Source organism: Ornithorhynchus anatinus, chromosome 12 (assembly GCF_004115215.2).
Source record: "Ornithorhynchus anatinus isolate Pmale09 chromosome 12, mOrnAna1.pri.v4, whole genome shotgun sequence".
NCBI classification, from domain to species: domain Eukaryota; kingdom Metazoa; phylum Chordata; class Mammalia; order Monotremata; family Ornithorhynchidae; genus Ornithorhynchus; species Ornithorhynchus anatinus.
In genome coordinates, this window is record NC_041739.1 from 59,254,111 (window position 1) to 59,276,394 (window position 22,284).

Here is a 22,284-nt window from a genome sequence, read left to right on the forward strand (position 1 = left end):
GTTGGGAGGGGGGAGCAATTTAGGGAGCAAGTCAGGACGACACAGAAGGGAGTGGGAGAAGAGGAAAAGGAGGGCTTAGACAGGGAAAGCCTCTTGGAGAAAATGTGCCTTGGAAGGTGGGGACAGTAACTGTCTTCCAAGTGTTTAATACAGTGCTCTGTACACAATAAGCTCTCCGATTAACTGACCGATTAAGCCCCATTTTACAGGTAACAGAGTCCAGATCAGTCCCTGGCCTGCTATGTGTCCTTGGATGTTGTGCCAACCTTCTCTGGGCCTCAGTTTCTTCCCTTGTAACAAGGATGTTTGCAGGCCACGAGGGCAGGAGGTGCTATGGGAGATAACTGCTGTTGGGGTTGAGGATTTGCCCGGGTTAAGTGACTTGCCCAAGATCCCACACTAGATAAGGGGCAAAGTCAGGATTAGAGCCCAGGTCCTTCTGACTCCCAGGCCTGGCCTCTCTCCATTAGGCCATGCTGCTAAGCCCTCCTTTCCCCTTCCCCCCTCCCTTCTGCGTCACCCTGACTTGCTCCCTTTTATTCATCTCCCCCTCGACCAGCCCACAGCACTTACATACATATCCGTAATTAATTTATTGAAATTAACGTCTGTCTCCACCTCTAGACTGTAAGCTGGTTGAGGGCTAGCTTGTCTGTTATATGCCCTGTGTCCCGTGCCGCCCCGAGAAGAGGTGATGGTTTTCCTGTCTCTCCCGGGTCTCCAGCGGGTCTTTCTTCAGACTCCCCCGGATTCCGACCGTGGCATCTGGAGCTTCTCACGGTTAGGTGGTCCCCGGCCTGCTCAAGAGTGGCCGTCCTTGCCGCTGGCCCCGGTTAGCCCCAAGGTAGCCATTGTGATTAGGAAGCAGGCGAACAGCCGCCGAGCCCCCGCTTCTCCAAACTGCCGCTTCCTGCTGCTCACTGGAGCCGGCTCGCCCCTGGCCCGCCTGTCGCCCCTGGCCTGCCGCCCGCCTGCTGCCCCTGGTCCTCCCCTGGCCTGCGGCCCGCCCTCCAGCCGGGCTTTATGGTTTTAGTTCATTGGTCCCAAAGGATGAAAAGTGAAACCGCCCAGAGGAGGAATTAATAGAACAGATTTCTGGACAGAGCGTCTGCCCAGTCTCTCTGAGTGATGAGGGGGGAGAGGTGTGGAGGGGAAGGGTGGGCACAAGACAGTGGAGCGGGGAATCCCCCTTCCCCCAAACTGTGGGGGAAACTCTTCCCCCAAGGTGGGCACTGGGGCGGGGGAGGGGGTTCTTTGAACAGGAAATGGAGGCTTCTGCCTACTCTGGAACCCGGGCAAATCCTCCACCCCAACAGCAGTTATCTCCCATAGCACCTCCTGCCCTCGTGGCCTGCAAACATCCTCGTTACAAGGGAAGAAAGCGAGGCCCAGAGAAGGTTGGCACAGCGCCCAAGGACACACAGCAGGCCAGGGACTGATCTGGACTCTCCTCCCCCGTCGGGCCACGCGGCCTCAGTCGTGAGGGCCCCTGGGTCAGCCGACACCGGCCCTCGGATCGAGCTGTGGCCGGTCGGTCCGGGGCTGACAGTCCAACCCCTGGCCAGACTCAGCCCCTGCGATCCCTGGCGAGAGGAGGAAGAGATTCCCGTTCTCCCTCTCTCCCTCCTTCCCTTCCTCTCGAGCAAGGAAGCTTCCGTGACACCTTTCTCCTGTTCTCCCCATCACTGAAGCAGCAGCCCCATCTTATGGTTGTCTCCGAGACATCGTTTAGACTGTGAGCCCGTCATTGGGCAGGGATGGCCTCTATCTGTTGCCGAATTGTCCATTCCAAACGCTTAGTACAGTGCTCTGCACATAGTAAGCGCTCAATAAATACTAAATGAATTCCTGAAGTCCAGGCTGGAGGGTGGACATGGGACGTGGGTGAGGAGTCAGCGTGGGAGGGACCAGATGGAAGCCCAGGGAGTAGGTTGGTGTTAGTGGAATGTAAACTCATTGTGGGCATGGAACATGTCTACCAACTGTGTTATACTGTACTCTCCCAAGTGCTTAGATCAGTGCTTTGCACACAGTACGCGCTCAATGAAAACCTTTGTTTGATTGTTCAATTGGCGGGGGCCGGCTGGGTTGTATTGGGAGATCAGCGAGGTACAGTAGGAGGGGGAGAGCAGATTGAGGGTCTTTTTATTTGTATTGTTGTCTGTCTCCCCCACTCTAGACTGTAAGCTTGTTGTGGGCAGGGAATTTCCCTGTTTATTATTGTGCTGTACTTTTCCAAGCACTTAGTACGGTGCTGTGCACACAGTAAGCGCTCAATAAATACGAATGAATGAATGGTGGCATCCCAGGGCTCAGGATTGTGTCCAAGAACCCTCCCCTCAATCCCGCCGGCTCCCAGGGTGGGGGGGGGACGCTTGGGAAATTGGGGTCCAGCCCCCACCCCCTGCACCCTTCTTCAGTCCAGGCAGCGGGGGGTGGAGGTGTCTGTTCTGTGGCAACCCTTGCTTAATAATAATAATGTTGGTATTTGTTAAGCGCTTACTATGTGCAGAGCACTGTTCTAAGCGCCGGGGTAAACACAGGGGAATCAGGTTGTCCCACGTGGGGCTCACAGTCTTAATCCCCATTTTACAGATGAGGGAACTGAGGCACAGAGAAGTTAAGTGACTTGCCCACAGTCACACAGCTGACAAGTGGCGGAGCTGGGATTCGAACTCATGAGCCCTGACTCCAAAGCCCGTGCTCTTTCCACTGCGCCACGCTGCTTCTCCTGCCTCCACCGGGGCTCTCATTCATCCCCTGCTTGGAGACCCCCCCCCGCCCATCCCATTCAAACGTGCCAGACCACTGCCCTCCCAGTCCTCAGAACCTCCAAAAGAGCCACTCCTCCAGGATGGCTCCCCTGATTGACCACCCCATCAGTCACCTCAGCCTTCGTGTGTATTAGCGATAGATTTATTCCCGTTAGCGGTTCGTCGTTTGTTACTTCCAGCTACATCCGTTTTCCCACGGTACCTGTGCTCTCCCTGTCTGCCTGTTGCCCCATTCAGTTGTGAGCTACTTGAGGATAGGGACTGTGTCTTAGGCTTTCATTGGACTCGCACACTGTGGGCACCTACTCCGCTGCCTGGAGACGGTGGGAGGCGGGCATGGACCGACTCTTGCCTCCCTCTGGGCGCTGGCCTATGAGAGTGGAGAAGACCTGGGGCTGGGCCCTGGACTGGGGTGGGTCCGGCCTGGCCCGGCAGTGTGGTCTCCGGGGCTGGGGCTTGCTTACTCCCACCCGCCTCCCCGTCCCTACCCTCCAGTTAAAGAAAAACGACAGTTGACCCTTGCCAGGATGACAGAATTTGCATTCACAGTATCGTAAGGGAGGGTTGGGGGCAAGGGGAGGAAGCACCAGGGACGCGGGCGGGCAGATGGACGGACGGGCGGACTCCAGGTGCACATCCAGCCCTGCTAGAGCCCTGGGGGCGGAGAGATCCCCCATCAGAGACCCCCGGAGAGACCCTCCGGGGACCGAGGTGGAACAGCCGTGCTGTGTTGAGTCCTGTCTTCTCCCGGGGGAGGGTTCGGGACATCCTCTGGAGCCCTGGGGGATCCCAGGGGTGTCCCCTCTCCACCCCCAGCACTCAGCCCATCAGGAGGGACAGAGTGGGGATGACCAGCCGGATGGAGCTCCCCAGCACCAGGAGAGCAGGGGCTTTGCCCGGCTCCCCTCCTGGCTCCTCTCCCAGCTCCCATCCCTAGTCTGATCCCCCCTTCCTCACCCCCCCCCCCACCCCCGTGCCTCCCCTTTCCCCATGGGGAAAACGCCACTTACTTGGGCTGGGGCTCCTGAATGGGGAGGGGCTGCGGCTGCGAGACAGCTGGAAGGCACAGAGTGCCAGAGGCTAATCAGTGCCCTCTTTCCCTCCCTCCCTTCGAATCCCCGCACAGGCAATGAAATGGGCCGGCCAGCTCCCCTTCCCCCCCCTCAATCTACCCCCGACTGTGGCTAAGGGTCAACCCATCCCCACCTCCCTGGGTCCTCTCTCCCACCCCCAGCTCTAGGCCCAGCCTCCTCCCCTCAGACCAGGACCCGGTGGCCTCTGTGTGTCCGGAACATGATTTTGAGGGCGTGAGGGCCAGATGTTGGGAGGTCGACGCTCTGGGCCCTCTGTGCCGAGCCACGGCGCGCCTCCGGTCCCGATGGCACCAGACCGGCCGCGGGAATTTAGGCGGGCGCATCTAGGCGGGTGCTTAGGTCTCGCTGAGGGTCTCCCGGGGAACCCAGGCCCCTCCCCGGAGGTTCCGTGACCCGGGCCCACAGGCTTCCTGACTCCCAACCCGAAGTTCTCCTGCTGTAATGTAACCTCGGCACGGCCCCTACCATAAACTGGCGGAAGGTGCAGCGGGAGCGAACGGGGCTGGAACTCCGGCTCCGACTTCGACTGCGGCTCCGGCTCCGGCTCCTCGTCTGGCACCACTGCAAAACAGAGCGGGGGTGGGCGGCCAGGGCAGGGGTTGCCGTCGGGCCGACTGTGGGGTCTGGGCCTGGGAGGCCTGCCCCGGGTAGGTCAATGGATGGGGTAGCCATTTCTCTTTAAGGTTCCGTAGGGCAGCACGACCTGGTAGACAGCGAGCAGAGCTGGCGGCCTGATGGCTTCTAGTCTCGGCTCTGCCCCTGACCCCCTGTGAGACCTCGGGCACATCCCTTAACTTCTCTGGGCCTCAGTTTCCTCCTCTGGAAAATGGGGAAGATAACCCCTGCCCCACAAGGTTGCCCCAGGACGAGATCCGTAATACGAGAGAACTCGGGGTTGGGGAAACAAAAAGTGCCGTACCTAGGGAAGCAGTGCGGCTTAGTGGAAAAAGAGCACTGTCCTGGGAGTCAGAGGACCTGGGTTCTAATTCCAGCCCCGCCACTTGTCTTCTGGGTGATCTTAGGCAAATCACTTTAACTTCTCTGGGCCTCAGTTCCCTTATCTTTAAAATGGGGATTAAATCCGACTCCCTCATACTTAGATTTGACTTCTCCAGGCACATCTCCTCAAAGAGCAGGAGGCAACTTTTCCATTTGAGGGGGAGGCTGAGCTGGATCCAGGGCTCCCAGAGACAGTCCCCTCCCCCCAACACTCTTTCACGGGCGCTCACGAAGACCCTTCCCCGGTGCTGGAGAACAAGGGAACCAGAGGACAGAGAGTGAGAGGGGCAGACGGGACATCGCTTAGGATGGTATTCAGTAAAAGTAAGGGCTCAGTGCCACTGGTTGAAGTGGAGGATGTGGGAGAGCTACAGTGTCCCATTGGGCCAACCAGCCTCACCGCCACCGCCCAGGGCGAGCCCAGAGCAGCCAGGATTACCCCCCCACCCCAGTCCTCACCGCGTCGTTGGCCCTACCAGAACTCCTCTCTTGGTGAAAGCCTCCCCCTTCATGACGACGTTGTCGTTCTCCATAAGGGCCGGCCACACGTGGTAGACCACCAGCGGGGCGGTGAAGTCGGAGTCGTACGTGCGGCGGTACCTGGCCAGACCCACCGAGAGATGGGCTGAGGGTGACGGGGCCTGCCCACTGCAGGGAGCGCGGAGGGTGCTGCGGGGCAGGGGGTGGGAGGGAAGGGGGACGCGGCGGCCGAGGGACCGGCCGGGTAGGAGGGGGAGCCCGGCCACGTGGCGGGTCCAGATACCGGGGAGAGAGGGCGGCACTGGGCATCGAGATCTTTTGTGTTTCTGGAGGTCAGTTCCCGCTGTCACTCTGGACTCTAGGCGCTGGGTCCCCCCTGCGGCTCTAGGGCCCCCTCTGGCTTGAGGGTCCCCGGTTGGCTCTGACCTTGGGCCCCCCTCTGGTTCTGGTCTCCTGGCACTGGGCCCCCCCCCAGCAGCTCTGGGGTCTTGCACAAGGTGCCCCTGTGGCTCTGGGCTCTGGGCACCGGGACCCCCTGTGACTCCGGGGTCCACCACAGCTCTTACTTGCGCTCGTTGAAGAGCTCGCCGTCGGTGCCCAGGGCAATGTCCAGGGCAGGCTGCAGGGTCTGCATGGCGAAAGCGATGCGGCACAGCTCCCGGATGAACGAGCTGAGCAGGATGAAGTCGATTTCGGGTGGGAACGAGATCTTAGGGTGGACGTTCATGGCGCGGATCACATCCTGCCGGAGAGGGCAGTAGGTGGGCCCGGCGCCCGGCCAGGGGTCGGGGGCAAGCGTCTCGGGGAACCCACACCTTCTTCCTCACCCCTCGCTCCGCCGGGACCCAGGTGGGGCCGGTTGGATCCCCGGACCCCCTGCCAGCTCCGAGCTTCCCGCAGCGGGGCCTGATCCCACATCTTTTCTATGGTCTTTCTCAACCCGGGGGGCGGGGGGCAAGAGGGCTTCCCAGTTTGGGGCCCCGGCCGGTGGCATCCCGCCCCGGCCGGACTCACATTGACGCTGCCCTGGACGTCGTACAGCTCCTGCTGGCGGCTGATGTAGTCGAGGACGGCATCCTCCAGGGACTCGGGCCCCACGTGGGACGGGGCCAGCGACTTCCTCACGCGGATCTTGAAGTGCCTGAAGGCTGTCTTGGCCGCCCGGAAGGATTCCTGTGGGTCAGATGGCCACAAACCCCATGGCCCGCGGTCCACCTCCCTCCCAAGTAATAATAATAAGAATAATAATAAGAATAATTGTGGTGTTTGGTAAGCACTACCAGGCACTGCCATATGTGCCAGGCATTGTCCTAAGCACTGGGATGGATCCAAGCAAATCAGGTTAGACACAGCCCCTGTCCCATGTGGGGCTTACAGTCTCAATCCCCATTTTACAGATGAGGAAACTGAGGCACAGAGAAGTGAAGTGACTTGCCCGAGGTCACCCAACTGACAAGTGGTGAAGCCAGGATTAGAACCCAGGTCCTTCTGACCTCCAGGCCCATGCTTTATCCACTAGACCATACTTCCCCTGAGCTCACACTGTTTCTCTGCCGTAAGTCACCAGGCCGTGGCTCTCTCCACGGTCAAAGCCTTCCTAAAATCCCAGCTCCCTCAGCAAGTCTTTCCCGATGAACTCCCAGCTTCCCGAACCATATCGACCCGTCAGCCTCCATCTCTAGCACTTTCCTTCTTCGGCTCTCTAATCGTCATCATTCAGTTACGTAGTCGCCCGGCTCTTCTGATTGCTCGGCTCATCATGATTTGTGGCTGCCTCCCCGGTTAGAGAGGAAACTTCTTATGGGCAGGGAATGTATCCCCGGCTGCTTCTGTTGAACTTCATTCATTCGGTCTTACTTATTAAGCGCTTACTGTGTGCACAGCACTATAAGGGCTTGGGAGAGTACAATTCAACCATACACAGATACATTCCCTACCCACAGCGATCTTACAGTCTTCCTCAAGCACTCAGGACAGTGCCCTGCCCGCAGTGGGGTGGTGGGGGGTGGGGTGCTCACTGCTACTGCTAGAGAAAGAGAAGAGGGGCCAGAAGGGTCAGAGCGGATCCTCGCTCGGGATGGCCACAGCATCCCCCGAGAGGTAGGTCCAGCCTCTGAGCTGAGGGTGTTGACATGGGTCTGCCCTGGCAGGGAGGAATGGGACCTGAGGACCCAGGGCCCTGGGGTTTTGCAAGAGTGGGGTGTCAGGGGGAGGGCGGGGGAGGGCTTGGGGTTCTCCTACTTCAGCTCAGCCCGCACACTTTGCTCCTCTAATCCTTACCTTCTCACTGAACCTCTATCTCGTCTGTCTCGCCACTGACCTCTCCCCCACGTCCTGCGTCCGGCCCGGAACTCCCTCCCTCCTCTGATCCAACAGACGATGACTCTCCCCTCCTTCAAAACCTTACTGAAGGCCCATCTCCTCCAAGAGGCCTTCCCTGACTAAGCCCGCCCCTCCTCTTCTCCCACTCCCTTCTGCATCGTCTCGACTTGCTCCCTTTATTCATCCCTCCTCCCAGGCCCACAGCACTTATGTACATTTCTGTCATGTATTTATTTCTGTTAACGTCATTCTCTCCCTCTAGACTATAAGCTGGTTGTGGGCAGGGAATGTGTCTATTGTTATACTGTAGTCTCCCAAGCACTTAGTACAGTGCCCTGCACACAGTAAGCGCTCAGTAAATACGGAATTGAATGGAATTGAATGATGGGTTATGACCCCCAGAATGAAAGCTGGGGGTTGTCCACAGCAGTATGGAGTCAGCAGGGAAGTGGACAAGGCTGTTGAGACAGGCCCCTCTGGAGCAGGACGAGGATGGGTTCAGTACAGACCCAAGGGAGCATCTTCCAAGCGGGGAATCGGCTCCTGTGGGGACCCGTGCAGCTGAAGGGAGCAACAAGTTCAAGAGGGATTTGGATTAGACCATGGACCAGCGCTCTGCTGGTTCACTGGGGGAGCGTCGGGGCTGTTGGATGATCTATGCTGGGTTGCTGGAGGAGACTCGGGGGTGTTGGATGGTCCATGCTGGATTACTGGGGGAGAATCGAAGATGGAGAGGGGAGAGTCAGGGCTTTTGGATGGTCTAGGCTGGGTCAATGGAGGAGTTGAGGCTTTTGGATGGTCTGTGCTGGAACACAGGGGGTGAGTCGAGGATGGAGAGGGGAGAGTCATGGGTGTTGGATGGTCTGTGCTGGGTCCATGAAACAATTAATTTCCCTCTCCCCAGGTCTTATCCTGTCAACTACTCCCTCAGCACTCATGCATTTACATGCTTCTGTTGCATTTTGTACATAATAGATTTACCTACCCTATTTACATTCTTATTATTCACCCGTCCATCGCTCTCTCGTCTCTTTCCTCCCATCTGTAACTAATTTGGAGGTCTGTCTCCCTCATAAGACTGGAAACTCTTAAAGATCAGGGGTGGTGACTTCTATCTCTGTACCCATCCTAGGGTTTAGTCCAATGGCCCACACCCACTAGGAGCTCAGTCAGTACTAGCGAGGAGGGTTGGGGGGTGGCTCCAGGCTGTCCTCCCAGCGCATCTGCCGGAGGCAGGGTCTCTCAGAGGCTCATGGCCTTCCGCTAAACTGACGGCCTCCTCCCTCCGCCCCCCCGGCCCGGTAGCGCGTACCACGGTGGCTATGTACAGGATCCGATGCACCACCTCCGGGTCCTCGATGTAGCGCGTCAGCAGGGCCTGCGCCTCCCGGCGCTCCTGGGAGTACACGGCGTTGAAGCGGGACACCAGGTGGGCTTGGCGTGAAGCGTCGGTCGGCCAGGGGCGGCTGGGGGAGGGGCGCCGGGGCCTGGGGCTGGGGGACCGGCTGCCACGGGGGCCGGGGCTGGGGGACCGGCTCCGGGAGATCCTGGCGGAGAAAGACCGAGAGGGACGGCGAAGGGGGAGGTGGGACCGGCCCGGGGGTGGAGGGGTACGGGGTTCTGCCGCGTCGGTCCGCTGGGTGTCACTGGGCAGGCCACTTGCCCTCTCTGGGTCTCGGATTCATCACCTGTCCCGGGAGGAGAATGCTGCTGCCGCTCCCTACCTCAACGGTGGGTGTTGTAAGGATGAAAGGTCACAGATGGGAAGGGACTTTGGGGAAACTTAAGGTCCGTGCCTATTCTAGTGGGGGACTGTCGTTTTGTGGGGGACCGTCATTTCATGGGAGAACATGTATTTTAGGATGGAAGATAGGTGCCCGAAGCTGGGGGATCCTGATCCAGAGGAACCACCTCCCACTGCACTAACAAGCCCTCCTGGGTTGGGGGCAGGCGAAATGCAGCCCCCTGCCCCCGACCCAAGTGGCCAGGATGACATCAGGGGGCTGGGCCCATCCGGCCTCCGACATGGATGGTCCTGGCCCTTGGAGCCCGGGGAGGCAGTGTGGTCGAGTGGGAAGAGCAGACTAGTCTTTCCGGGAGACCTTGGGCAAGTTGCTGAACCTCTCCGGGCTGCAGTTTCCCCATCTGGGAAATGGGGCTGGCCTGAGGGTCAAATGCCGTCGCTGAGGGGAAAGTGCCGCTTGAATTCTTAGTGGCGGCAGGGTCGTGGCTGTCGTTATGACTGTTTCTTGGTCCCACATTCACAGTTGAACCGGGTGAGGGTTCTCCCACCTCCCGCCCCGATCCCAGAAAGATAGCTCCCTCAAAATCCTCCCTAACTCCCGCTTGCTGCTGCGTGGGCTATGGGGGAGCCAGCCGGGCAGCTGGGGCCCACCCTGGAGATCCCCAACACTTCCCTAGTCACAGGGAGAGTCATCCCGAGGCAGGGTGGACCATCCCGGGAGCGGTCTGCTGCCAGGGTGACCTCAGGTTCTGGTCAGTGACCCACACGTTGTAACTGTTCTCCCTCTCGGCCGCCTCAAAACGCGGGCCTACGCCTGAGCACGGGATACCGGGCCAGTAGACGGCTCAGTGCTGCAGATGCTACTAAAGCTCAGGTCCCATTGGAGGTAGGACATCCCTTGACCTTTTCACCATCAGGGTCTGAGCAGCGCTCACCCCCGAGGGCAGGGGGTCAGGAAAGGTGCCCGATGAAAGTTTCCTGGCCCCAGAGTGCCAGTGTGCGAGGGCTTCTCGTGTGCCCCTCACTCCCGGGGGTATTATCGCTCTTGCCGTCAGCAGCACCTCTCTGACCCCGGGACCGGGGATGATTGCCGTTACCTGTTCTGGACAGTGGATTTCTCCCCGCCCAGCTTGGCCATCTCATCCCTCAACCGCTGCATCTGCCGCTCGTAGTCTCCCAGCCGGGCCAGGTTCCACTGGTGAGCCTCATCCTGGGCCTGGGACGCCTGGAGCCTGGGCCACGCAGAACCACACGGGTGGAAGTCCACTCCCCTCCCCGACTAGCCCCGGGAGCCCGGCCTGGCAGTCTGGCCTGGACCGCCAGCCTCGGTCCCCCTGGGGTTCCGACAAGAACTGGGGCTTCTGAGCAGGCAAGAAGCCCTAGCAGACCGAAGGCACCGCCTGGGCCCTCTACCGCAGGAGGCCATGGGACAGAGTTGGGCACTGGATTGATTGAGCGGTCTTTGAGGGCAGGGGTTGTTTCTTTGCCCCCTCCTGTGCTACTCCAGGTGCTCAGTACAGTGTTCTGTCCCTGGGGTGCTCAGTCAGTGTAATTGACCGATCGAAGGGATACGGCCTTCCTTCGCTTGACACCCCACGGCCCACCCGGCCAGATCAGACCCCGCCGAGGCCGTGGCCTCCCCAGCAAGGGACCCCCTCTCCCACCACCTCGGGCTCGATGCGGCCCCAGGCGGTGGCCCTGGCTAGCAGCCACCAGCATCTCTGTGCCCAGGCTTTCCTTACTCGGATTTCAGCTTGACTATCTCTTCCTCAGCGGCCAGCAGGGTGGTGGAGGATTTGGCCTTGGTGTCTTCGAGAGCCAGCTGGGCTTGGGCCAGACTGCAAGAGAAACCGGGCGCGAGAGGTGTGGGAGTCCCGGCTGGCTACGAGCTCTTGGTTCGAGGCCACCGGCGGGCGTCACTGGTGCCAGTCTGTCCCGGGAGTCCCAGAATCAGGGGAAAACCACCAGCTGGGGGGAGGGAAAGGAGGGACTCCTGCTCGCTAGTGTGTTCGGTGCAAGGCCGGGGGGCAGCGGAGACTGGGACCCTGGCGGGGCTCAGAAAAGGAGTCCTCCCACAAGTTGGGGGTGGTGAGGATCTGAAGCCGAGAGAAACGGCCCAGGGCTGAGATAATCATAATAATTACGGTATTTGTTAAGCGCTCACTATTTGCCAAGCACTGTTCTAAGCTCCGCAGTAGATACAAGGTAATCAGGTTGGACACAGTCCTTGTCCCACGTGGGGTTCACAGCCTTAATCCCCATTTTACAGAAGAGGGAAGCAGGGGCTGGGGGTGGGGAGAGGAGAATTGTCAAAGGAGACCCTCCCCCCAGAGAGTGAGACTGCCCCTTCCTGGGCTCCCCCAGCAGTGTGATCACCTCCCTGTGTCCTGCAGAGGTGGAATCGGGCGGGTCTTTAGGTTCAGCCAGTGGCGTGGAGGGTGAGAAACTGGCTATGGCCAGACTGGGGGCTTTACTGACTTCAGGACCCTCCTATCTGGCCGATACTGGGGTCCTGAAAGTGGCCCCTAACCAAAGTCACTGATTCAGCGCCCCTCGGGCCTGTTTGCTAAACTCAGGGTGGGGTCCTATTTGGGAAACATAATAATAGTAGTAATAATTATGCTCTCCCAAGTGCTTAGTACTGTGCTCTGCACACAGTAAGTGCTCAGTAAATACAATTGAATGAATGAATTAATAATTCTGGTATTAAAGTGCTTTCTATACGCCAGGCACTGTACTAAGCGCTGGGGTAGATAGAAGTTAATTGAGTTGGACACAGTCCCTGTCCCACATGAGACCCACAGTCTTAATCCCCAGTAAGGCACGTGACTCTCTTACTCTTGCTGGACCCTGCCGAGCTGGAAGCGCATGGTGGTCAGTTCGGATTCCAGGTCCTGGAGCTCCCGATCGCGGCTGCTGCAGAGAGCCCTCAGTTGCCGGTCCTTTTCCAGGGACTCCTTCAACGAGACGGGCCAGCCCAGACCTCAGCCTCCTCCCCGCCTCCGTCCGCGGAGCTGGCGGACAGAACCTCTCTGGCTCAGCCCACAGGGCCGCAGAGCTCTCTGCCCCTTCTCACGTCCCGCTCTCCTCTCCCTCTCACCTCCATGACTCTCCTTGGCTTTGACCCCTGGCTCACACTCCTCCCCAGAGCACCTTCCTTCCCCAGACATGCCAGACCTCTAGACTGTAAGCTTGTGGCCAAGGGATATACTGTTATATTGTTATCTTGTGTTCTCTCAAGCGCTTAGTACCAGTGCCCTGCACTCGGTAAGCACTCAAGAAAAATACAAATGATGGATAGGCTAAAGTTCTCCCCAACTGCAGAGCCCTCCTAAAATCTCATCTGTTCCTGGGGTTTTTCCCTGATCGTCCCAACCCCAAGTCTATCACCAGTCAGCCTTTATGGACATCCTCCCAGCCTCAGCACTTCCATACATAAGTACCTTCAATTCTTTATTCAGCCGACTCACCCTGACATTCTTGGCTACCGCCTGTTATAGCCTTGTTTGTCCCCATGAACGTAGGCTCTTTGAAGGCCGGGAACATGAGTCTTGTTTCTGTTGTACTCTCCTGACTACTCAGTACAGTGCTGAGCGCTCGGTAAAGAGCAGTGAAATCAAAGGAAAGCCCACTTTCTGGGGCCTGTCTAGGATAGGGTTCAGACCGCTTATTCCGGGAGGCCCATGTGGGACAGGGACCGTGCCTGACCTGATTGACATGTATCTACCCCCAGTGTTTAGCACAGTGCCTGGCACATAGCGAGCGCTTAACAAATACCATAAGCGTCAAGGCGGCGGTTCCGTAACCGTGGATTTCTTTATTGGCACTCGCCTCTGACGTGACCGCCCGCTTGGAACTCCCTCCCTGTTTAAATCCCCGCCACAACCCTTCTTAGAGGCCCTGATTCATCCTCCCACCTTCCTGGTCATTTTTCTGTCCCAGCCACCAAAGCACTCAGTATTTATCCCTGTAACTGAATATTTTTGTTTTTAGCCTATCATAGCTTTGTCGATTTATTTCTGCTCATCTCTTCCTTTAGATTGTAAATTCCCTGAAGGGAGGGATCGTATCTTTGGCTGTACGGTCCCAAGTGCCTAGAACAGCACTCTGCCCACCATGGGGGCCCTGTAATTGCTGTCGATGCTGATCAGAGTGATTTTAATCAATCACTAGTATTTATTGAACACCTGTTTTTTTATGGCTTTTGTTAAGCACTAACTACGTGTTAGGCGCCGTATTAAGCGCTGGGGTAGATAAAAGCTAATCAGGTTGAACGCAGTCCACATCCCACATGGGGCTCACAGTCTTAATCCCCATTTTACAGTTGAGATAACTGAATCACAGAGATGTTCAGGATTTTGCCCAAGATCACACAGCAGACAAGTGGCACAGTGGGGATCAGAACCCAGGCCCGTGCTATATCCACGAGGCTGTGCTGCTTCTCTGCGTGCTCTGTCTGCAGAGCACTGGCCTGAGCACCCGTGAGAGAACAGTAGAGGGAGAAAATGCGATCCCTGTCCCGGAGGAGCCTACGCTGTCTTCCCCGTGCCTCACTTTACCTCCAGAAACTTGGAGCCTGCAAGCGGCTTCCCCCCCAGGGACCCGCCGTACCTGAATGAGGGTCTTTGGGGTGTCCCAGGATGGGCTCCAGGATGTGCTGGCAAAGCAGTTCCCCAACCACGGCAGCAGGCGGGTCTTGATGGTTTCCACCCCGGCGTAGTAGCCCCCTAAGGGAATCCGAGAGTCAGGCGTGAGCCTGTCTCGCAGGGGCACGGCCGAGGCCGAAAGTGGGACTCGGGGGGCAGCGGGACGCTGGGCACGTGCCGGCCCGGAGCTTGGCCTGCCTCCAGCAGCTCTGACCTTCCTGCGCGGTGAGGCTGAGGATGGAGAAGAGCTGGCCCTGGATCCGGGAGCTCAGCTCGATGATCTCGCAACAGCGGTTCACGTTCTCGTCGCACGAATTCAGCTGCAGAGGCAAAGGGGCAGGTGAGGGGCGTCCGGGGGCAGGGGAGGGGTGTCCGGGGGTGGGGAAGACAGGCTGGCCGGGGGCTAGGGCAGAGACAGGCAGCTCAACTCAGCGGGCCAAGTCAGGGTGGGGACGGGGCCCGAAGCAGCTCTCGCAGCTCTGCCACTGGCCGGCCTGGTCACCACGGGCAAGCTGCTGACCCTCTCTGGGCCTCCGTTTTCTCCTCTGTCAAATGGGCAGGAGATCACCCACTCTCCCTTCCACTCGGACGGTGAGTCCCGGGTGGGACGGAGGCTGAGTCGGATGCCACGAGTGCGTACCCACCCCGGGGCTCAGCCCAGTGGCGGAATACGTGTCAGTGCCCGGGCGGGACCCTCACGAAACTAACCGGAGCCACTGCATGCCAAGGACAGCCACACGTGCCGAAACTCCCAAGGGTCTCTCTGGATCCACGAATCTATGCTGAACTTTGATTATCGAAGTTTCGCCACCACTGGCACCACCAGTATCATTTATTCATTCATTCAGTTGTATGTATTGAGCACTTATTGTGGGCAGAGCACTGTACTGAGCACTTGGGAGAGTATAATACATCTGTGATTTGAGCAACAAGCCCAGGCTACATTTCAGCGCTTAGTACAGTGCCTGGCACACAGTAAGCACTTAATGAACACCATAATCATCATCATCATTTAAATTCATCTCTAGATGAGAGAGTGTTGTCTTGATAGCAAGGCCTCAACAGCGGGTATTTTGGGGGGGTTCAACGGGCTGAGGCAGAGCACGAATGAGGTGAGGTGTGCTAAGAGCATGGCTTAGTGGAAAGAGCACGGGCCTGGAAATCAGAGGACGTGGGTTCTAATCCAGGCTCTGCCACCACTTGCCTGCTGCGTGACCTTGGGCAGGCCACTTCACTTCTCTGTGCTTCAGTGACCTCGTCTGTGAAATGGGATGAAGACTGGGAGCCCCATGTGGGACAGCCTGATTACCTTGTATCTACCCCAGCGCTTAGACCAGTGCTTGGCACATAGTAACCATTTAACAGATACCATAATTATTATTATTGTTGTTCTCTGGGCCTCAGTTCTCTCATCTGTAAAAACGGGGTTTAAGACTGTGAGCCCTATGTAGGGCAGGGACCGTGTCCAACCTGATTAGCTTGTACCTACCCCAGTGCTTAGTACCGTTCCTGGTACATAATAAGCACTGAAGAAATACCACAATTATTATTATTATTATGGTGGGCTGCAATCTCGTGGTACCATTTGCTGTCATGCCGGCCCCATGAACGACGGTGATGCTACTGCTCAAGGAGCCGGATGTGGCTCCGGAGTAGGAATTCGGGTCTCGCGACCAAAGGGAAATATGGGCATCACTTCAGTTCCATAGACCTTCAGCTCAGGCTGCAGCCTGATGCCCTGCTTCCTCCACACTCGGTTTGACGGTCTCCCCAAGGATGTGCCGGCCTTCTCGATCCCATTTTCTACTTCCTTGTCTTTGGTTACTCCTTGTCTTTGGTTGCCTCGTCAGGCGGCGTGCTGTCTAGGTAACAGGTGATTAAAGCCTCCCGAATAGTATCACCAAGATCTTGTTGACAGAAAAAGAGAAATCTTCTGTTTGGGTCACCACTATGGCAACCCTCACTCCCCTTTGTACCCAGAATCCGACATCTCGGCTAATGTAGAATCACAAATAGGCCACGAGGTCGTTGCGAAACCCACAGAAAAGGCGGAAGGCCAGGGTGTGTTTTCCTTTCCCTTATTTCCTTGGATTTCCATTCAGCCGGTAAAAGGTGCAGGCTGAAGGCTCAACAGGTGGTGGAATGGGGATTATTTCACACCCAGAACCCGGTAGCGATGGGCACGGTGGGGAAAGGGAAATTCTCTGACGGGCCAAAAGCTAAGGTGAGCTCGGGTGGCCGGCTGGCTCATCCGTTTTGCCCCTTGGGGTTGGGCTGGGATAGGTCCCATGTGGCACTCCGAGCCCACCGAGTGGCTGGCTGCTAGAGACCTCGAGTCTGTTGCCGGTTGGCTGCCCCAGGGCTCTGCCTGGCCCTCTGCCCGGGCCTCACTGTGCCAACCCCGTGGAGACGGCCAGGCGGGAAGGCAGAGGGAGGAAAGGGGCCTGATCCTCTTGTCTGTCGGCTCCTTGCAGGTAGGGATTGTTTCTACCTACTGTACTGTGTTGTATTCTGCTACGTACTTAGCCTAGTGCTCTGCACACGATAAGCGCTCAGTAAATACCACAGACTGATGGGTAAAGGGAGCCTAGAAGAACACCCCCAGGGAGACTCCTTCAGATTGGACCGGCCTGGGCCCAGGAGGAGAGGCTGGGGAGACCAGCCAGACTGGGCCAGTCAGTGGCCAGGCCCGGACCCACCCCGCAGGACTGTGCCAGCAGGATGCAGGGAAACTGGTCCATGGCCTGGGAGACCTTAGAGAGACACTGGACCAGGGAGACCAGCCCAGCGGTTTCGGGGGGGAAACTGGGCTGGCTTGGCCGCCAAAATGGAGCCCCTCCGGCCCGAGGGCATCTCCCTGCGGCTCTGTGGCCCGGCTTGCCGGGGGCAGTCTAGGTGGGGTGGTCAGCGGTAAGCAGCACCCCGGGGCTTGAGAGGTACTGGTGCATCACCACGTCCTTAAGGGGATGGGCAGCCACCAGTCAACCCGGGAAATGCCCCATGTTGCAGAGGGCCGGTCTGGTGACTGCCAGGGTCGGGTCCCCTCAGATGCCCCCTCCTGGGGTCTGGGGTCTCCTGTGTTTTCTCAGGAGTAGGGGAAGCCACAGCTAAGCCTCCGAGCTCTGCCCCGACCTCAAAGCACGACCCTGGGGTGTCACAGACTCCCCCAATCCCGTCCCTTGAAAACACCACGTATTCCTGCTGGCCGGGCTAGCCCAACCTGACTAAGGAAAAGAGCAGCAAAGATGTCACTGAATGCAGGAAACAGCTATTAGTGCCAGGTAAATGTGTTCTTAGAGTTTCCAGCCTCCCCAGCTCTCATCATTAATGAGATCACAACCTGCCAGAGATACAGAGCTTATTTATGAGCTACTTATTTTATCAGTGATTGAGAAAGCGGCAACCCCACAGTGGTATTTGCACTCCAGCTTGAAGCTGTGGGGCTCACTAGAGTAGAAGCATGTCTTCATCTCTCATAAACTCGTCCTGCCTGTAGTCTGTAAGCTCGTTGTGGGAAGGGCACGTGTCTGTTATATTGTTGTATCGTACTCCCCCAAGAGCTTAATACGTTACTCAGTAAGCACGCAATAAATACGACTGATGGATTGATTGATTCGGTAACCTTTCCATGCTCTTTCTCTACTCCCTACTGTTTCCAGTCTGCAACTCGCCCCCCGCTTTCTCTGTCTCCCCTACCCACTCCACCCTCCCTGGCATCTGCTGGCAGCAGGGGAGGCAGGCAGCTCCCTGCTGGAAAATAAGTGATGGGAGAGGTGGTGGGGAGGAGGGCGGGTATTGGCTCAAGGCCGGGTTGTCCCCCCAAAAAAGGGGACTTCATATGCCACCCCAAGAATGCCTCTGGGGAGAGCTGGGCTGGCCAAAGCCGAGACCGCCCTGAAAATCTGGAACGTGAGGTCACTCTCACTCTAGCCCCGGGAGGGGTTGCCAGCCAATTTTTTTTTTAATATAGTATCTGTTAAGTACTTACTATGTGCCAGGCACTGAACTGAGCGCTGGAGTAGATAGATCATCAGGTCGGACACAGTCCCTGTCCCATGTGGGGCTCACAGTCTCAGTCGTACCTCGGGAACAGGATTTTGGGGCCTTTGATCAATTCCTGTCACCACCCGGGCAGCACCTCAGTGCCCAGGTCCCTGCTTCCTGGCTTCTCATTAGGATCCAGCTCTGGCCCACCACCCCCCTTGATGTTTTTTCTGGAACCAGCTGCTGTCGCTGAACTGTGAGCCCTAGGTGGGACAGGGACTGTGCCCAACCCGATTATCTTGTAATTACCCCAGCGCTTAGAATGGTGCCTGGCACATTGTAAGCGCTTAACAAATATCATTATTATTATTAGGGCTTACTCTGTGCCCAACGCTGCTCAAAGCACTGGGGTAGATACTAGATCATCAGGTCCCAAAGTCCCTGCCCGTCATGGAGCTCACAAAGAGGGAGAGTAGGTATTTTATCCCCATTTTACAGACGAGGAATCTGAGACCCAGAAAGGTTCATTGACTCACCCGAGAGTATCCCACAGGCCAGAGGCAGAACCGGAACCAGAACCCAGGTCTCCTGGCTCTCAGTTCCTCATTCTTTTCACCAGGCCGGGAACCCTTGGGGAACAACGTGGCTTAGTGGAAAGAACAGGGGACCTGGGTTCTAATTCTGGCTCTGCCAGTTACCTGCTGTGTGACCTTGGGCTGCACTTAGATCCATGACGTGTAAGCATTTGATATTCACCCCACCCAAAACCCCATGTATGTACAGATCTTTAGGTTATGTATTTTAAATTATTTATAGTAATGTCCATCTCCCCCTCTAGACTGAAAGCTCGTGGGCAGGGAACGTGACTGCGAACTCTGTTGCATTGTACTTTCCCAAGCACTTACTACAGCGCTCTGCACATAGTAAGCGCTCAATCAATACCATTGATTGATTCTCTGTGCTTAAGTTTCCTCAGCTGTAAAATGGGGATTCAGTACCTATTCATTCGATCGTATTTATTGAGCGCTTAATGTGTGCAGAGACTGTACTAAGCACTTGGAAAATACAATTCAGCAACAAATAGAGACAATCCCTGCCCAAACGGGCTCACAGTCTAGAAGGGGGGAGACAAAACATCAAAACAAGTCAGCAGGCATCAATAGTGTCAATATAAATAGAATTATAGATATGTACACATCATTAATTAAAGAAATAGAATTATAAATATCTACATATACACACACAAGTGCTATTACACATCATTAATTAAAGAAATAGAATTATAAATATCTACATCTACACACACAAGTGCTATTCTACCTTCTACTTATAGACTTTGAGTCCAGTGTGGGACCTGATGATCTTGTATCTACCCCAGTGCTTAATACTGTGCTGGGAACATAGTAAGTGCTTAACAAATACCACAAGTAATATTATAAATGGAGTTGCTTGTGTTACTACAGTGTTCTGCACCCAGAACACACTTTGGCTGTGTTAACCTATGTTATTAAGCCCTCTTTTCCCTTCTCTCTCTCCCTTCTGCGTCATCTATGCACTTCATTCATTCAGTAGTATTTATTGAGCACTTACTATGTGCAGAGCACTGTACTAAGCGCTTGGAATGTACAATTCAGCAACAGATAGAGACAATCCCTGCCCAGTGATGGGCTCACAGTCTAAACCAGGGAGACAGACAGCAGAGCAAAACAGAACAAAACAAAAACAAGACAACATTATCAAGATAAATAGAATCAAGGGGATGTACACCTCATTAACAAAGTAAATAGGGTAATAAATAATATATAAAAATATGGAACGCTTCACGAATTTGCGTGTCATCCTTGCGCCCCTGTGGTCTTCATCTCATCTTCAGTCAGCCCACTGCACTTACTTTCATATCTGTAATTTATTTATATTAATGTTTGCCTCCCCCTTTGGACTGTAAGCTTGTTTTGGGCAGGAAGTGCCTATCAACTCTGTTGTTTTCCACTCTCCCAGGAGCTCAGTACAGAGCTCTGCACACAGTGGGTGCTCAATATGTGGCACAGGAAATGTATCTACCAACTCTGTTACGTTGTACTGTCCCAAGTGCTTAGTGCAGTGAAGCAGCGTGGCTTAGTGGAAAGAGCCTGGGCTGGGGAGTCAGAGGTCATGGGTTCTAATTCTGGCTCCGCCACTTATCAGCTGTGTGGCTTTGGGCAAGTCACTTCACTTCTCTGTGCCTCAGTTCCCTCAACTGTAAAATGGGGATTAAGAATGTGAGCCTCACATGGGACAACCTGATAACCTTGCATCGACCCCAGCGCTTAGTACAGTGCTTGACACATAGTAAGCGCTTAACAAATACCATCATTATTATTACCAGTGCTCTGCACACAGTAAGAGCTCAAATGCGGTTGAGTGATTAAAAACCATTGATTAATTCATTAAATCATATGGATGAAGCAGCATGGCATAGTGGGTTCCAATGCCATCTCTGCCACGTGGCTGTTGTGTGACCTAGGGCAAGTCACTTCCCTGTGCCTCAGTTACCTCATCTGGAAAGTGGGGATTGAGACTGGGAGCCCCATGTGGGACAAGGAATCTATCCGACCCGATTTGCTTGTATCCACTCTAGTGCCTGGCACGTAGCACTTTACAAATACCGTTGTTATTATTACTGAAGCCCTGTACTGAGCACTTGGGAGAGTACAATACAACAGACAGAATCCCCGCCCACAGTGAGCTCACGGTCTAGAGGCTGAGTCCTAATGAGAACGATATTCTCAAGCCCCTGCACACCTATGTCTAGAAGGTGCCAGCCAAGTGTTACCCTTGAACATTGGAGACTAAAGTGGGTATCTTAGCTGTCCGAGTGGCTGCGGGCACAGGGGGCCCAAGAGTTAGGTAGGAGCTCAATAAATCCCATCAGCAGGGTGGATTTTCCTCCCCCTATATGCCTTGGGGGGGGGAAGGAGAGGGGCGATTTATATCTGGACCAGGGTGAGCTGCTTAGTGGGGAGGGGGAGTCACGCAGAGGGAACCCCCAGCCCAGGGTAGCCTCCCTTAAATAATTATGGTACTTGTCAAGCGCTGACAATGTGCCAAGCACTCTTCTCAGCACCGGAATAGATACAAGTTTTAATTGGTTTGGATACAGTCCCCGTCCCACATGGGGTTCACCCTCTTAATCCCTCTTTTACAGATGAGGTAACTGAGGCCCAGAGAAGTAAAATAACTTGACCCAGACATGTGGGTTCTGATCCCGGCTCCGCCGCTTGCCAGCTCTGTGACTTTGGGGAAGTGACTTAACTTCTCTGGGCCTCAGTTACCTCATCTGTAAAACGGGGATTAAAACTGTGAGCCCCACGTGGGATAACCTGATCGCCTCGTATCTCCCAGCTTAGAACAGTGCACATAGTAAGCGCTTAACAGATACCACCATTTATTTTATGTGGCCTTACAGCCCCCTAGGTCTCCGGGGGTCTCCTCCCCTCAGCCCCGGTTGAACTTCATAAGTAGGAGCCAAACCAAGCAGGTTGGGTTCGGGCCTCGGTGGGCAGGGAGGGGTCCACCTTCCTCCCAGGGGGTCGTGGTGGGAGTGGGGGGGTCTTGGACCCCTGGAGGCTGAGGAGGTGGTCGGTCCGGCCTTGATGGGGGATGATGGGGGTCTCCCCTGGGGACTCACGTGGTAATCCTCGTACCAGGATTCCAGCTTGTCCTGCAGCAGCTTGCAGGTGCCCAGGCTGGCCAGCCTCCGCAGGCTCTCGGCCATGGCACTGCCCTCGGGCCGGGGGGTGACAGGGGATTGGGGGGACGGGGTTCAGGACAGGGGCAGCCTTCCACCGAGCTCAGGGTGCAAACGGCCGGGCCATCCTCCCTCCTGGGGGGGCGGGACTGGGGGGGGGGGCTGGGGAAAGGGGAAGGGGGTCCCGGGGGCGGGGAGGGGGAGGAGGAGGAGGCTGCAGCCGCTGTCGCCCAGCTCCTACTGCGTGGCTGCCGCCCGTCCGGTCCCACGGCATATTTATAGGCGGCCGATTATTGAAGCCCCTTTGACGTCTGCTGTCAAGGACGCTCCTACGTTGTAGCAACGCTCTGCCCCTCCTCCTCCTCCCCAGCTGAGCCCCCAGCGGCTCAGTGTTTGCTGAGCGCTTACTACGTGCCCCCGTTCCCAGGCTGGGGTGGACACCAGCTGATTCATTCATCCAGGCGTATTTGTTAAGCGCTCACCGTGGGCCGAGGACTGTACTAAACGCTTGGGC

At 56.4% G+C, this 22,284-nt stretch overlaps 1 protein-coding gene across 2 annotated transcripts; it reads right to left on the minus strand.

Moving 5' to 3' along the window:
• Positions 1–2,894: 2,894 nt before the first annotated feature.
• On the minus strand, positions 2,895–21,919 carry SPATA18 (spermatogenesis associated 18). Of its 2 annotated transcripts, none has more exons than XM_029076732.1 (13): positions 21,711–21,919; positions 14,274–14,379; positions 14,025–14,140; positions 12,252–12,370; positions 11,156–11,251; positions 10,511–10,645; positions 8,982–9,216; positions 6,362–6,520; positions 5,914–6,089; positions 5,344–5,467; positions 4,334–4,429; positions 3,785–3,830; positions 2,895–3,144 (listed from the first exon to the last, which is right to left on the minus strand). In XM_029076732.1, the coding sequence occupies exons 1-13, from the start codon at positions 21,795–21,797 to the stop codon at positions 3,077–3,079; spliced, it is 1,563 nt and encodes a 520-aa protein (XP_028932565.1). In that variant the 5' UTR covers positions 21,798–21,919; the 3' UTR covers positions 2,895–3,076. The 2 variants fall into 2 exon arrangements, with proteins under 2 accessions (XP_028932565.1, XP_028932567.1); XM_029076734.2 differs by lacking the exon at positions 2,895–3,144 and adding an exon at positions 3,294–3,428.
• Between the last annotated feature and the right edge of the window lie 365 nt (positions 21,920–22,284).

Excerpts from the sequence above, each read along its gene's own strand:
- SPATA18 (XM_029076732.1), bottom strand. The coding sequence starts at position 21,797 with ATGGCCGAGAGCCTGCGGAGGCTGGCCAGCCTGGGCACCTGCAAGCTG. Across the intron at positions 11,252-12,251 it reads CTCGGCAGGGTCCAGCAAGA|TCTGGCCCAAGCCCAGCTGG; the intron begins GTAAGAGAGTCA and ends TTTCTCTTGCAG. Across the intron at positions 3,831-4,333 it reads GCACCTTCCGCCAGTTTATG|CTGTCTCGCAGCCGCAGCCC; the intron begins GTAGGGGCCGTG and ends TGTGCCTTCCAG.